Below are 16,238 nucleotides of genomic sequence, written 5' to 3' on the forward strand. Positions count from 1 at the left end.
GTTCAGTATGTGTTTGATGCTTGTAGGAGTTTGATCTCCATTTCGCAATTTAGAGATCATGGGTGTCATGTTCAATTGATGATTCTTACTTGATGAGGAGAGGTTCGCTTGTGATAGCGCGAGGTCATCTTGGTGCTCGTTTGTTCTCTATATTCTTGGTATAAGAGATACCATAGTATGTGTGAGTCCATTGCCATGCAAACATTCGCAATCTATGCGAGTACACTTTGCTAATGAGCAACATGACACTTCGCTTGATGTGCATGCAAGGTTTGAGAGACCTCTTAGTGTTGAGACTCGACATAGCAGGTGCAGTGGGAGAGTATGCAGTTTAGGTTGTCAGTTGTGCGATGATTGATACTAGCATGATGCATCATGGAGCGGTGCAAATCATTACACGATATTGCACAATATGCATGTTGATTCTGGCATGGACATACGCTTTCGCATACCACTAGAGCCTACACGACAACATGCATTGAATTCAAGAGGGCCAATGGACATAGGTTGAGACAAGTTTCCTCCCTTACCTACTGTACATACTACTAGGTTCCATAGTAGTACCACTTATCGGTACATCCGCCTTTTAGTGGGAGATTATTGGGTTAAAAACTGTGTACCTCTTACCCTGATCACACGCGCCAGAGATATCTGACCACCCATTACTTGTTCACACCTTATTCTTTACCAATTAGAAGAATGAGAGCTCTCACACACATTGTGTTGAGCTACTCCACCCACATCCTGTGTTCTCTCTCTCTCTCTCCCCCCTTCTCACTCTCCGTACATGCACTGCATTTGCGCACTCACATGTGTCAACATACTTATTAGAACCCCCTGCTCCAACTTCAAATTACACGTCTACTTCCTTAACATAAACATGAGGTAGGAGCTTCTCATGACTACCGAATTGATGAGAACCTTACCTCATCCCAACTTCTAATTACACACGGTCTACATCTTGACATCAACTGAACCATCCACAATAGAATGCTCACACATCTCAATCCAATATATAATACTCATGTTATCTTGATGGCAACGTGGTAAAGCATGCTCTTAAAAACTCTAAGACAACTTTTGTAACACCCATATCCTCACCTTACAACAGCCACTCAAAGATGAAGTTGATGAAGGACGAGTAAAGCTGTCAATAATGTAATGCATAACGTGATTGAAGCACAGATGGTTGTATCCCTTCAATGAGTGGTGCCCTAGGGAATGCAAAGGAGGAGGTGGACTGTTGAATCAATTTTCATATACAACCCAACATTTTCGCTAGATTCAATAAGATCCATGGGACCTTTGTGTTTGATTCCCTACTACCATTTCCCTTATTTCAAGAGTATCCATAGAAATTTATAAAAGCTTGAGAAAACAAGTATTATTCCTTGAAAAAATAAGAGGAAATGGAAGTGCTTATAAACTAAAATCTCAAGATTGTAAGCAATTGTCTGTTACTGAATTACAGAGCTCATCTGCATAAAAATCTATCATGGGGAATTGGGCTCGATGTTGGGCATATCACATGACAGCCATAATACAAGAGCCACAGACAACATGTCCTTCATTGAGAACTAGTTTCGAATGTGTTGGTGGTTTGATAGTGCACACCTTGGCATGATTGTAAAGGTCTATTAATCCTTACACATAAATTTCAATGAAGAAATTGCTCTCCAAACTCTGAGACTTGTAATGAAACCAAGCATGAAGCAGAGTTGTTTGAGGGACTTGATACCCGATTCAAACTTGCATTACAAAGTGGCACTCAAAACATTATCAAAGAATTGAATGGGTTTACAGGCCCCCCCTGTTAAAAATAAGGTAAGAAGGGAATACAGCAAGGAAGGCCGAGGTAAGTTAATCAACTAGGTTATTTGGATTTCCAATAATACTCAACCACTACCATAGGCTCGCCTTGGCTGAAGCTTCAAGGCTTGAAGAGGCTTGTGTATCGATAATGTGCAATGCAACCTTTCGCATCCTGTGCCTTGATGCAGGTGCTTCATGTGGAGAGGGTTTACAAGATCCATAAAGGTTAACAAGATTTGTGGATGTCAGCTATGTACTGGTCAAAACAGGTCAGAGAGGAGGTGGATGTAGGCACAGCATGCAAGCTTGCACATTGCTGTGTTAAACACGACTCATAAAGCCCTGGAGATATGGACATTTAGAAGGCTGCATCTTCTGATACGATTAACCTGACCGATGCAGAGAGTGCTCTGGCTTGTGACTGCACTCATGGTCGAGGTGAACAAAAGCACGCTCCACCTCTGGAAGGAGCTCAAACTTATCTTGTAGACTTTGACCAATATCATGAGCCTCTTTCAAAGGCATCTCTTCCGGTAGTTGAATATCCACCTGAAATGAAATGAAATGTACTATTAACGTCTTCAAAAGGCCAAAATGACCTATGAGACCAAAAAGTTGCAACCATAATGAGGCAAATACAAGTATCTGGAACAAAAATAAAATTAAAATGTAACAAAGATGTTATATGTGCATCATCGATCACAATGCTGGTAATAGGTGAGGCACTCAAATACAATATATCAGGAGACATGGGTACAAAATACAAAAAGAGGATCATCCCATGAACTGTCTCATGGGTCTCTGGAGACAACAGCTTACCTGCCAAACCCCCATGTGATCCACCTGTTGTCAGCAAATAACAGCTAATATACCTCAAAGGATCAGATGATGTTTTGATCTGCGAATTCAGAAAAACAAGGATTTGTGTGTGTAGGAGCGCCTGCATGTGTGAGCGAGTATATGGGAATATCCAGTTGAGAGAATTGATTCTTGCAAGCTCCTTATTGCCACCTTAAGAATGTAAACCTTTCAAGGATCAGCCTTACATCCTAAAGTAATATTTTCCCGCTTGTTTTTTGCATTCAATTACTCTTTTCTCACAACATATAGCCACATCCCCCCTTCCCCCCTTCTCTTCAGTAGAAAGGCCTCACATAAGAATATACCTGGATGAATCCAGGATAAGCCCAGATTCACCCTTAAAGGAAAGTGCAAGGATAGACCCATGGTAGTCACCCACAAGACAATATAACCATCAGCTCCATCATGCATAGTATTAACTAAATACCACGACATCCCCACTAACATCGTCAGTGCCCAATAGTGGGTGTAGAACTAGGTACAAACATATGCTCCCAAACACAACACACACACACACACACACACACACACACACACACACACATGAGCATACATCAACACAAAGTTCAGCGTACTGAGTTTCTGTCATGACTCTGGAGATCAAGGGCAGACTCAGCCATAATGAAGCTTAGCACTAAAGAAGCATTAAATCGAAAAAATTAGCACAAAAATGAGGTAGTCGATAGGGCATACGCACCACAGAAGGCCTCACATAAGAACCACAGTCATTTACCCCTTTCTCCTCTTTAGCTTGCCCAGGCATGAACAAAACCAAAATTTCTACAAATAGTTTCCTCCAAATCAAACAAACAAGAGTTGAGAGCTATTAATCCCTTCACATACATTGCAGAAGAGGAAGAAGCTACGTATTTTCAGCTAAGTCAAACGATCACTAATGCATGCATAGCATCAAGAGTCAAAATTGAATCCTGAGACGCTCTCCAGCGGAATGCAACTTTTCTTTGCTTAAAGCAATCAAAGGTTGTGCGTTTATCTTCTGTTGTGATCCAGTAAAGTTATACTCAGTGGTTTGACCGTTTTACCAATTTGATTTGCATTTAACACTTGTTAAACATTGGACCTTCAGTGTTTTACTGGTCTAGTACTTGGACCTATACACTTCATGTGTTTCATGTTCTGATGGTTGTTTTGGTGATCCTATCACATCTCTAATGAAACTTAGCTACTTAATCAGAAGCTTCTTATTGAATTACTTTATTATTCCCAGGATTTCACTACATAGTTACAATGATGCTAAAAATTGAGCAGCAGCTTGTTATTAAAAGGATTGCACATACCTCAACAAAATAAGTTGATCCAAAAGTGTAAGCACGCACTGTGTCAATGCGCTGGATATCAACACTATGGCATAAAGCCATATAGGTAAGCTTCTGAATCATCTCTGGGGGTGCCCCTTTCCCAATTAGTGAAACTATGCAACATGAACAAGGGTCCAAGTTTAGAAATCACAGCTCATGCTTGACCGAAATATAGGAGCTTCAAAAACTGTAGTCATTAATACCAGCATTCTCCAGAACTGTTTTTGACCAATTAGTGATCGTGTACAAAGCAAGAACAATTGCTCCCACAGGATCTATCCACCAATAATACCAATCAGCCAAAATGGCTGCAGCTAAACCTACGACGTTTGTCAACACATCAAAGGAGTGATCCTGCCAAAACAAAAACATAAAAATATAATGATGAACAGCATAATAAACACTGAAATAGAGCTTTGTCCTAATCTTGTAATCCTAGCCGTACATATGAACTTCAAGAAGAGACCACTGGTGATTCATGCACGTTCCCCGTTCAAAAGACTAAAAAAAGAGAAAAATATTGCCTAGTTTGAGGGCTTATGCTCATGCATGGCGCCCCCCTTCCTGTGGGCCCCTTCTCCCTCCCCATCATCATCTATTTTCTCTGCTTCAAATTGTACCTGCCAAAGTTTCTTTTCTCCCCCACCTTCCATTGTTCTTCTCCAGAACTACAGCCCATTGATGTAGGAATGAAAAATCATCTTGAGTATTTGCAGTGAGTCAGTTAGAGAGAGATTAAAAGTTTCCTCTGATAAAATGATCTGCAGGCAACATTCATTGTGCTGAACTGAGGCAACCCCTGTTTAAGAGCAGTAGCATGCATAATTCTACAACCTTCATTTTGATCAAGCTATCTTGTAATCCTCCCTGGTAATCGATGATTTTCCACACATTAAAGGACCACCTGTTGAAGGAATCCCTACATAATTACATTTATACTGCTCTAACAAACACTAGCGCTCAGACAAGAAAAATACAACACTAATTTATTAACATACCTTTATAACAGGGTCTTGAGAAATGAAAATTAAGACTGGCAAACGATTGCCAGTCTGTGAAAGGTGGGAAAATTTAAGACAATGCAGGAGAACCAGTAGAGAAGGCTAACGTTCAAGGCACCCCCAAAGATGAACAGAATGATGGGCGTGTGTCTCATGTTTTTCTTGTTTTGGCCAGGGAATGCCACTGACCCATTCACTTTCTTACTGTTTGGTCGACAACCCCCAACTTGACATGCCATACATACTACATTGCCCGGCATAGCTTCATAACTGAGCATATGAGAAGTTGCTAGGCTTGGCTGTGGCATTTTAACACATAAAATGACTATCAAAGTGCTTCCTTATAACCTAAACAAAAAGAAAAAAGAATGCTTGAATATAGGGGTTTGCTAGACTACACATTAAAGGAATACCAAACCACTCCCTTGAACCATAAACAAAAACAAGAACTTGATATTTGAATGTAAAGAAAAACATAGAACCTTGCTGTAGGCTCTAATAATTTCATTTTTGAAACTTCTGCAATACAAAAAGAGGGCCAACTTCACGACAGTTGCTATGCCCATGATGCTACATAGCCATTCCAACTCTGAAGTGGTCATTTTACTTGAGGCATCGTGTTCCAAGAGCTGACGTACAGCTTCAATGAGAACCTGTACCCCTGTGATCAAGTAAACACACAAAAGTTCTTGATTTCTCTTTGCTCACAACAACAATATATTTTAACACATTCTCCAGATCAATTCTAAGCAGATAAATATTCTTGTGGATAGTTTACATACAAAAAGAGCCTCAGCACTAGTGAGCAAAGCGATAAATCATAAACAGCAACATTGAACCTTGCCACAAATTGTTTTCAGTACCATTCTCTGCAATTCACATCATAAATGATAGGAAACAACACTCATTTCAAAAAAAGAGTCTAAACATGCCAACAGCTACTCTTCAAGGTATTCCTTAGTAAATATGAGCATGGAAACATACTTTACAATTTTCAGTTCTGTCCTGCAAACACAAAGTTACATGTTCAACTCACCCAATGTCGCCATAACAGCTGCAAATATCACTATTCCAACTGGTTGAATCCTGGACTTTCCAATAGGGTAGCTGTATATATCATAAGAGTCAATCGAGTACTTTGTGAACCATAGGATTGCACCAGCCAGTAGATCCAAGAAGGAATCAAGAGTCGAGGCTATTATTGCTATTGATCCACTCTTTATGGAAGCATAAACCTGTTAATAAGCATAACGACCCAACAGATGGATTAAATTCATAAGGAGATGCCCACAAGGACAGCCAAAAGATGCTGCATACATGAATCAATGTGCATGCGAGAGAGAGAGAGAGAGAGAGAGAGAGAGAGAGAGAGAGAGAGAGAGAGAGAGAGAGAGAGAGAGAAATTTTAACGTCTATGTGAGGCCGAAGTCGGCCTATGAGACAAATCAAGTATACATGTGTGTATGTCTTCCATCTATAGGAAAAGACAACAATCGGAACTCATACAAAATAAAGAGAAAACCTTGGTGTATGATGAGATCTATGGGGGTTTTGGGGGGGGGGGGGGGGGGGGGAGGGGATGGGATGATGGAGCTCTAGTACTAGGGATGTGTGCATATCTATATGCTCAAGGTAGTACAACCATGCAGATGCGTCAAGCTGGCTAGCTCCATCCTGTGCTAATAGGGGGGTATAGAATGTGGTACAAGGGAGCAAGGGTTGCTCGGATGAACGCAGCTGAGTGAGCGGAGTGAAGGAGGTGTGGTCCTCTAGGAAAAATCTGTAAGCTGTGACTGTCTCCCCCCCCCCACCTGTGTATCGTTGTATGAACCCGTCCTCGAGTATGGTAAGGATATGATTTTTGTAGTGTGACATCTTCCCCTGAAGGGGAGATGTGATCCAAGTCTGTCTGATATATAGCTGCTAGAGATCCTGTCGGAGCACTATGTTTCTCTCACTTTATGAGAGGTGAACCTCGAGTGAGTCGAGGTCATACTGGAACGGTGGCAAGCTCTCAAGATCAAGGCCATGTGCTCCAAACATAGTTCCCCGGAACGGGAACGGAGAACGGGAACGGGAGGGTCCGGAACAGGACCGGAACGGGAACGGGGCCGGAACGGTCGACTAAAGTAAAGCTTGAATTACCACCATTCAGCTTAGTCTTAAATCAGCTCCTAAACAACGCTCCCAAACCTGCCCTCAAAATACCCCAAATAAGTCCCCCCCAAATCTACCCCCAAATGCCTACTTTTGCCCGCAATATATTATTGTTTCCACTGACTATGTGACAAAGTGGGCAGAAGCCAAGGCGACACGCAAGGCGGATGCAAAATTAACTGTTAAGTTTCTCTTTGAGAATATTATTACAAGATTTGCTTGTCCCTTTGAGATTGTGAGTGACAACAGAACTCATTTTATAAATGGAGTGATAAAGAAACTCACGACAAACTTTATGATAGCCCATAAGACTACATCTTATTACCCACAAGCAAATGTCCAAGCTAAGAGCACTTACAAGACTTTAATTTCTATCTTGACCAAAACAACGGAAGCTCATCGCACAGATTGGGATTTGAAGCTGACATCAGCTCTATGGGCTTATCGTACTGCTTACAAAGTGGCTATTAATTATACACCATTCAAAATGGTATATGGCCAAGAAGCAGTTATGCCATGGGAGTTTGTAATTCCTAGTTTGCGAGTAGCTTCACAAGAAGGTTGGGATGGTAACCCTTTAGTTGAGCATTTATATATCCTTGAGAGGTTAGATGAAGAAAGACAATTGGCTGTGTAAAATGCACTTGTGGAGAAAGATAGGAGAAAGAAATGGTTTGACCGTCATTTAAAGAACAAGGATATCAAGGTTGGGGATAACTCAAAACAATGCTTTCACAGCACTTCCCAAGCGTCCCTGGATGCAATCACATGCACAATTGCAATGCAAACATAGACTTCCTCGCGGGAAAGCATCTACTTTCCCAAAAAGCAACCTGCTTTCTCAGTAAGCAATTATTTTTCCTCAAAGTTTCCTCTGAACCCAACTTCATTCAAGTGCTTGCTCTTCCTTGTGCACAATTCTAACACAGTTCGGAATTTCCTCCTGATTATGGATATTCCCTATCCGATGCACCTAGCACCCAACTTGTGACGCATCAAGGAATACCCATCACCTAGTCCTTTCCTACCGAACTTACAATACAATCTCCTTCGTGATGCTCTGTCACCCATCCTATGACACATCAAAGATGTCCGCAGTTCCCAGATGGTCGAATACTTCTTCACAATGCTCTCTGTCACCCATTCGATGTGACGCATCAGAAGTACCCGTTCCTGGTGGCCTTACAAATATTCTCGTTCACAGAACTCCCGTCATTACTCTGAATGACGCACTAGAAATATCTGTACTCGGATGTCTCCAATGAGAAAAACCCGCTCACTTAAAATTCGAATAATTCATTTAGAATTATTTTTCTATCAGATAAAGCCAATTTCGCAACAGACATAGAGATAGATAGATAGATAGATTTCATTATCGTCCTCGGAGGTCAAATATGACCCATGGGACCAAGAAAACGTACACGGTTGTGCCTCTTTACTAGAGGAGTACATGGAGAATTATGACTAAAGTGGATACAACAAAATTGTAACACATGTCACTTAGGAGAGGGAAAAGGAAAAGGTGGCTTGGGAGTTTTTGGAGCTCGAAATTCCTCAATGATGGCCTTGCCGCCTCGGTAGACGGCCCATTTTCCGATTGCTCGTGCTTCACGAACCTTTTGGAGTTCTTGTTTCTTAACTTTGAGTTGGGCGGGTGTCAATGCCTCGCTTATCCAAATTTTTGTGCCCTTGAGAAGTCGTGCTTGTTGTAGAAGTGCTCTACGTGCCTCTTTAGCCTTGAAGACCAAGATGCCTTGGTTGGTGCGCTTGTCGTGGTGAACCTTGTCAATTGTGTTGGGGTCGAACTCCGTTGGGTGGATGGCTTGGTTAAGCTTCACTAGAGTTGATGTGTAGTCATCACTCTCCCCCACCAAGTAGATGGCAAGCCACCGATTCGAACGGATAGTGCTAGTCCTTCCCGTCGGCGACGTTCTTGCATGCACTCTTCTACTTTGGAGGAGACCGTGATGGTTGCTTCTTGAACTTGGGTGACAAGGTTGGCCATGGTTGCGGTTAGGGTGTGTTCGACCTCCTTTGCTTTGGCGAGAAGGTGCTCACTATCGTCTTGCTTTTGGGACTCCAAGGAGGAGAGACGTGTCTCAAGGGCTGCAAGACGCACCTTGAGTTCTGCATTCTCGTCCTTGAGCTCTCGAATTTGAGATTGGAGACGGTCCATTGGATCCACCCGTGGGGTGGGCACAAAAAGACGGGTCCGTTTGATTGGGGAGAGAGAACCCTCGCGTTGCATCGCAGATTTGCAGGTGGGAGAAGTTTCTTCTTACTCAAGTCTCTTCCGGTTTCCTCCCACTTGAGGCTCTGAGTTTCTCGTGGGAAGGGTCAGATTTGCTTATTTGAGTCTCTTTCGGTTTCCTCGCAGTCGAGGCTCTGCGTGGCAAGGGTCGCCTGTAGTTAGGGCTCAATATTGATTGTGTTGACAGAGTTCAGTCGGGCAGGGGCACTCATTAGTCGGGCAGGACGAACTCGGGTTGAGTCAGAGCAGGAGCCGCGGGTTGAGGCCTGTCGAGCAGGTTTTTTGTTGGACGTGGGAGGCGGGGCGGAGCTATGGCTGTGAAAGGCTCTCCCGTAGGGCTGCCCCTCGCCCTAGGGAGGCCTGCGACAGAGGGAGAAGAGAGTTGGGCTAGGGAGGCCTGCGACAGAGAGGGAGAAGAGAGTTGGGCTAGGGTTCCTGCGCGAGAGAGAGAGAGAGAGAGAGAGAGAGAGAGAGAGAGAGAGAGAGAGAGAGAAATAAAGAAAGATTTTTTAACGACTATCAAAAGGCCGAAGTCGGCCTATGAGACAAATCAAAGTACATGAGGTGGGTGTCCTCTGTGCATCCATAAAGGATAAAAGGTACAAAAGTAAAAGTAAGCTAAAAGTAAGCTATCCTGTGTAATGACTGGGGGAGGAGGTAAGTGATACAAGGATGGGTGTCACGTGACACATCCAACCCTATGTGTCCGTGGACAAGCTACACCATAACAAGGTTTCCATCAAGTCCAGTCAGTCTAGATTAGAAGTGATCTGGCACTTTTGTGAGTCTATTCGTAGACCCTGCATGCCCAGTCACTTAAGCATAGATGCATATCCTCTGGTTGCACACAGTATGATCATCAATATTCCCATCAGAATCCATTAAAATCAGTTAGGGGATTTTTTCCAGGGCATTTAGCCTATTTTTCCTATTTTTGACATTTTTCGCTTATTAATTTAAGTGACTTTCCAACAAAAGTAGGTAGGGCAATTTGGGTAAGAAAATATATAAGCAAACGAAAGCTAGCACTCTTGGGCAGATGAGCAAGGAGCACAATAGGCCTCAGGCAGCACGTACTCCCCTCTCTCAGCAGACATCTCCAAGTTCCCTTGGCGATTCCATCATCCCCTTAGCCTAGCGTTTTTTATCATCGCCAACACCCCATTCAGCCTGGCGTTTTCAGCATTGGTTGGACCGCAACATCCACTAGCACCTAGCGTTTTCAATCATCCCCAACAAAACTGTAAATAAGCAGCGTTTTCAGCCTTCAGTCGCAGCAGACAAAGCAGCGTTTTCAGCATCAAGTACAGCAGCAAATTCAGCCATAAAATCTGCAGATACACACCATTTTCAGCCTCCCAAAAACGCAGCAAACCAGCGTTTTTCAGCAGTCCGAATCAGCCCCAAAATTCAGCAGAGAGCATTTTGTGGACAGCAGTTAGAAGGTTGCAGATTTCAGCCCTTAGGTCATTGTCGCCATCCCCGTCGTCGTCACCGACATAGTCACGAGTTGCATCAGTTTTCCATGCATCCTTATTGTACCACTTTGTGCAATCGATAGTAGACCACTCTCGCCGACGAGAGTGGGGCCTTCGGAGGAGGGTTTTACGTCGTCTCTGGTGTTGTATCTCTCTTCTCTCTATCTCTCAGTCTCATACACTTACACGCACAATATCCACTCACTTTGTTCGTGATCATAGCACTCTCCATAAAGAACGGAAGGCTCTCCCTTCCATAAGAATTAAAAGGAACCTTGAGCAAATATGGATCACTCATTTTGAGAAAATACAACATTCATTCCGTTGCACCTTACAATGGGGGGGGGGGGGGGGGGGGGGGGGGGGGAGCTCCAAAACGGGGAAAGATGCAAACCTATATGTTGGGGTAAATACAAACATGAGATGCTATCCTATCTCTAGCTCTATCCAGTCCCATAGTCAGGATGTAATACATAATGCATGGGCGGATAGGGTGTGAACAATCCGCGTAAGATGGAGGCTGGATCTACAAAAGCTCGAATGCGTCGCTCCTCCAAAGATCTATAGTAGTGCTCCTCGATTTCCTAAATCTCTCTCTGGTGTAGGCGAGGTGCCCTACGTCCATGGGTACGTGGGCGCTTGCTGTAGAGTCACTCCTCTCTAGATGGTTGGAGGTGATGGTGCTGTTGTGGGCCTCTAAAAAAAGTCCGTGAGCTGTGTCTGGCGCTCATCTCTCACACCTGATGCCGCCTGGAGGAGGGAGTCCCGATGTTGCTGTGCATCTATGAGGAAGCGGCTGAACTGTCGCTGGTCTCTGGACTTAAAAATCTGATGTAGAGTGGGCTAATCTACAAACAAGGTCGGATATCTGCCTCTAATCTCCTCATATGCTCTAAATCTGCATACATAATGCTCCTTGCTCTCAACCTCTGTTGTGCAAAGTCTGCATATCCTCTCTCCTCAGGGAACATGTGTAGCTCTCCCTGCCTCAATCTCTAGCTCGTGTGATGATACTCTGAGCTGTCCAATGGCGGCCCCTGCTTTATGTGGCATGTAGACATCCATGTATCTTGGTCTCTGGATGAACCCATCTGCTAGAATGGTCAGTGTAGTATTGTCTCTTCGTGGGAAGAGACTCTCTGGGTGTGATTTATGTCTCCCTGATGTATAGCTGCCAAAGATCCTGTCTGAGAACTCAATTCCTCTCGGTGTGTGAGAGGCGTATGTGAGGGAAGTCAAGATCATACTGAAAAGGAGGCAAATCCGTGATGTCCAAGCCATGGGATGTAAACCACTCTATGACCTGTGAGTACCATGCCCTTGTGTCCCCCTCCTGATGGAGTTATATCGATGCCTCAAAAAGCTCTGCGGGTGAGTCTGTCTGGTGGGAGCTCTCGCATGCGTTGGATGAAACAAACTGTCTGAAAGAGGGCCTCTACTAGCATCGGTGGTGCAGCTAGCTCTGCTCTGATGATGTCATGTGGTACTGAGGGTTTGTCGTGGAGCAAACAAGAGATCATGATGATCTGTGGTCACTCTATCTGTGACCATAGAGATGTTGATAGCCCTGGTGCCCATACTACGCCTGCATACATCATGGCAGGTGTGACTAGAGTGTCAAAAAGCCACCCCTTGGTGCGGGGCTCTTGGAAGTGGGCCTGATGGCATCTGCGCTCCAAGGTGGCCAGCGTTGCATATCCTCGTGTAAGCCGATCTCGGGCTGCCTGGGCCATGGAATATCTGCCAGTGGTGCCAGTGAAAGTCACCCCCAGGTGTACATATGAATCAACCACATCGACTTGCCCTGCTATGAGTATTGCTCTGCTCCGAACTGTCCTGGAGGTGTGGAAGATCATGACCTTGGTCTTGCCAAGGTTCACTGTGAGCCCTCGATGTGTGCAGAAATCATCCAAGGCTCGTAGGTGGCTCTGTAGTCCCTCCTGTGTCTCAGAAACTAGAACGATGTCATCAGCATAGAGCATAATATGGACTGGTATACCTGCTAAGTCTGATCCCGCTCCGCTTGCTCGTAGAATGTAATCTGATATCTCGTCGATGTAGAGACCAAATAGAGTAGGGGAGAGGGGGCATCCTTGCTTCACCCCAATGGTGCTAGCAATGGAATCTGATAGACCACGTGGGCATCGCACTCTACCAAAGACCTGTGCATACAAAGAATGAATGGCCCATATCATCTCAAATGGTATATGTAGCTTCTCAAGGCGCTGAAAGAGTCTCTCTCTAGGGATATTGTCAAAAGCCTTGCAAAAATCCACAAAACAGCAGTAGAGTCTCCTCTTCCGTGCTTTCGCTCCATCGATCAGGCAACGAAGCACGAAGATGTGGTCGATAGTCGAGAAAGTGCGTCGAAAGCTTGCCTATCCTTGTGCGCGTATCCCTGATGCCTATGCATGTGTGCTAAGCTCTGCCTCAAGAACTGTCCCATACAATTTGGCCAATGTGTGACCAATCATAATAGTCCTGTAGTTCCCTGGGTCCAAGGTGTCCCCAGATTTGTGGATATGCATGATGGTGTGCATAGTCCACTCCTCTGGTAGTCCCTTAACCAATCACAATAGTCCTGTAGTTCCCTGGGTCCAAGGTGTCGCCAGATTTGTGGATATGCATGATGGTGTGCATAGTCCACTCCTCTGGTAGTCCCTTAACCAGAGCGCGGTTGAAGAGACGTGCTATCAAGGGGGAGAGAGTGTCTGCTGCATATATCGGGTGATCACTCTGTAGTCTAGTGTGATCTGTTGAGCGGCCATGCTGAAGGCGTCGGATGGCCCTCTCTACCATGCTAGATGTGAAAAAAGTCAAGGTGGTAGGTCGAGGATCAAATGGTGCTCGGATCAGTGGCTGTCCAGGTATCTGATATAAGCGCTTGGCATAATCATGCTGGATCTGGGGGTCCTCCAGGGGGGTGGTGGAGCTTGGCTCTCTGAGAATCCTCCATGTTGTGGCACAAACTATACTCATGAGAAGCTGCTTTAACTCAAGCTCCTGTGCCTCCTCGAAGGCCCGTTGTTTACGGCGTGTGACGGCCTTCATCTCTCTCTTGACCTCGCTCTCGGTGATCTCCTCTAGGGCTCGTTGAGCCCGTAGCTGTCTGTATAGATCTTTGCACTCCCCGTCGTACCATCGGTTCTAAGGTATTGTCCCAGAGGGTGGGGGTTGGCCACTACGGGTAGTGTGTGGAAAGCAGTTGAGGGTTGAGGTGTGTAAGATTGCGGAGAGCTGGCTAGTGAGTGTAGAGAGTGGTGTGTCTGGATCGAGGGTGTATATCCCCTCAATACATGTGATGAGGAAACTCTGGCTAGCTCATGTGTGAAGTGTATAGTGGTGTGTGGTGTGGATGTAGGTGGTGTATGTGAGATGGGTGAGCCAGTGAGAGATAGGGCGAGATATGCGTGGTCAACCCAATAGGTAGTGGTGGGATGGTGAGAGATGTGAGCAAATGGGTTGCCTCTCTAAAGCCGATGATGTAGTCAACTGTGCTACCTCCATTGGCTACTGATGGTGGTATACAAGTCAGGCCGCCGGATGATGGCCATTGCGCCATCCCGTTATAAATAACGAGACGGTGATGTGACCCCAAACGAAGTAGGTGTCTCCCATATGGTGTGGGTGTGGTGGTATCTCTAGAGATCCTCTCTGCCCTTGTGTCCTCCATGGTGGAGAGTAGCTCTGGGTCGTCGAAGTCGTAAATGTCACACTTTCTACTCTGTGTCCTGGCGTTGAAATCCTCCCTGAGGAAGACTTCACCCAGTCTAGAGTACTCCATGATCTCCTCCCTGAGACATGTATATGGTGAGTGTGAATCATCCTTCTCCTCTCCTCCGTGTGTGTGGACCTCCTCTCTGTCTCCTCCATCTGTCTGTGTGACTCTAGTACAGTGTCAAGGGAACATAAAGATAAAAAATAGATGAGGGGTACCTAGAGTGGGTAGGTATGTATGCCTAACCTACATCCTCATCGTCATCAACATCATCATCACATAATACATCGGCTCGAAACATATGGCGAGGGGTACAATCACATGAGGGCTAATGAGGTGCACAGTGGGGAAAGTAGACAATGGTGATCATCCATGAGCTCTCTCATGGGTCTTGCAGTATGACCTCAATGTCCTCCATGGACAGCGAGGGGGGGGGGGGGGGGGGGAGGGGGGGGGGGTCGATGTTGCTCAATGATGCTCCGTAGCCTCCGATGTAGACCTCGTCTACGGAGTGAAGATACTCGCATCATCAAGCGTCATGAGCAGCCAAGTTGGTTGCCTCAATGAGGGTGTGACTTGGTAACCTGTGGTGGGCCATCCCGAGTAGTCCATCTGTAAAAAGTAGTGAACTGGCTCCGTATGGATCCTCTATGTGTAGGTCCTCTACTCATAAGGGTAGTCTCTTTGAGTCTACGGAAGAAGAGACCTAGGCACCTCTAACAAACTTGGACACTCCAAGTCAAGATTCTACCACAACACAGCAGAGATTCACTTCAAAACAGTTTACAGTTCACAATTGATTTGACACGGCCTGGCGGAGTTCCGTGCCTAGAGATATTGGCCTCAGAGACTGGCGCCCCTTTCGGTATTTCTTTTTGTATTAATCTGCACTCAAAGTACATGGAGTGGGAGGGGTCTCACTCTTAGACTCTGCGTCCAGATGCTCTGCAGAGTGGAAGCCCTGCCCACACTTATAAAGGTTTACAAGGGATGCTAAAAGCAGAGCCCCAAAAGCTGAAAATCAAAAGCTACCCTATTTTTAAAAATAGGATAAAGCAACTCCAAAAGCTCTCTTTCTCTCATGCTTTGCGTAGGAGTTTTGCGTGGCTAAAAGCTGAATTTCCGTACGCTTTTGCCATGTCACAGTCCGTGTTTTCCGTTGGATCTTGCGTCGCAATTTGCGGGGGTCCGTACACTGCAGCCACATCAGCCCTACAGCGCAATTCCCGGAACTACCTGCCAGAGAAAGTGTGTGTGTGTTTGGTGTTTCCTCTGCCCAAGGCCATGCCACGTCACCTAGTTTGTGACATACCCCCGTCTTGAAAACATTGTAATCGCCCTCGATTACGCCTGGAAAACAGATAGAGGCCATGAACTGTCTCAACAGACACTGACTGTTAGTACCGACGCACTAGGAACACACATCTAGCACATGTACCAATCGACAATCACATCACTTGACATCACAGGACAAATCACATTCACAAATTCATTCGGATCTCAAACCATGATTAATTGACAACGTATTTAGCAATCGCATCTAGATCCACTCAGGACCTCATAGATGCCCAATTAACTAATCCAACGCAATCACGTCTATCGAGATCTTTCACACCGAAATGCTGCAGTCATTTTGTCTAT

General features: G+C 45.0%; 1 protein-coding gene and 1 pseudogene across 3 annotated transcripts in view; both read right to left on the minus strand.

Moving 5' to 3' along the window:
* Positions 1–1,566: 1,566 nt before the first annotated feature.
* The window catches only part of LOC147420443 (metal tolerance protein 4-like), a 41,624-nt gene continuing 26,952 nt past the window's right edge, over positions 1,567–16,238 (minus strand). The window contains exons 3-8 of one of the 3 annotated variants that reach the window (XM_086504307.1): positions 6,030–6,228; positions 5,476–5,654; positions 4,196–4,346; positions 3,972–4,105; positions 2,632–2,710; positions 1,567–2,361 (exon numbers count right to left, since the gene is read on the minus strand). In XM_086504307.1, coding sequence (XP_086360433.1) covers positions 2,315–2,361; positions 2,632–2,710; positions 3,972–4,105; positions 4,196–4,346; positions 5,476–5,654; positions 6,030–6,228 — 789 coding nt within the window. In that variant the 3' untranslated portion in view covers positions 1,567–2,314. Of the gene's footprint in view, positions 2,362–2,631; positions 2,824–3,971; positions 4,106–4,195; positions 4,347–5,475; positions 5,655–6,029; positions 6,229–16,238 lie in introns of those variants that run through there. The other 2 variants (XM_086504306.1, XM_086504308.1) reach the window with 2 other exon arrangements.
* Positions 8,647–9,635, minus strand: LOC147420444 (uncharacterized; annotated as a pseudogene).

The sequence above is a fragment of the Adiantum capillus-veneris genome, chromosome 28 (assembly GCF_014529385.1).
Source record: "Adiantum capillus-veneris isolate H3 chromosome 28, ASM1452938v2, whole genome shotgun sequence".
NCBI lineage: Eukaryota > Viridiplantae > Streptophyta > Polypodiopsida > Polypodiales > Pteridaceae > Adiantum > Adiantum capillus-veneris.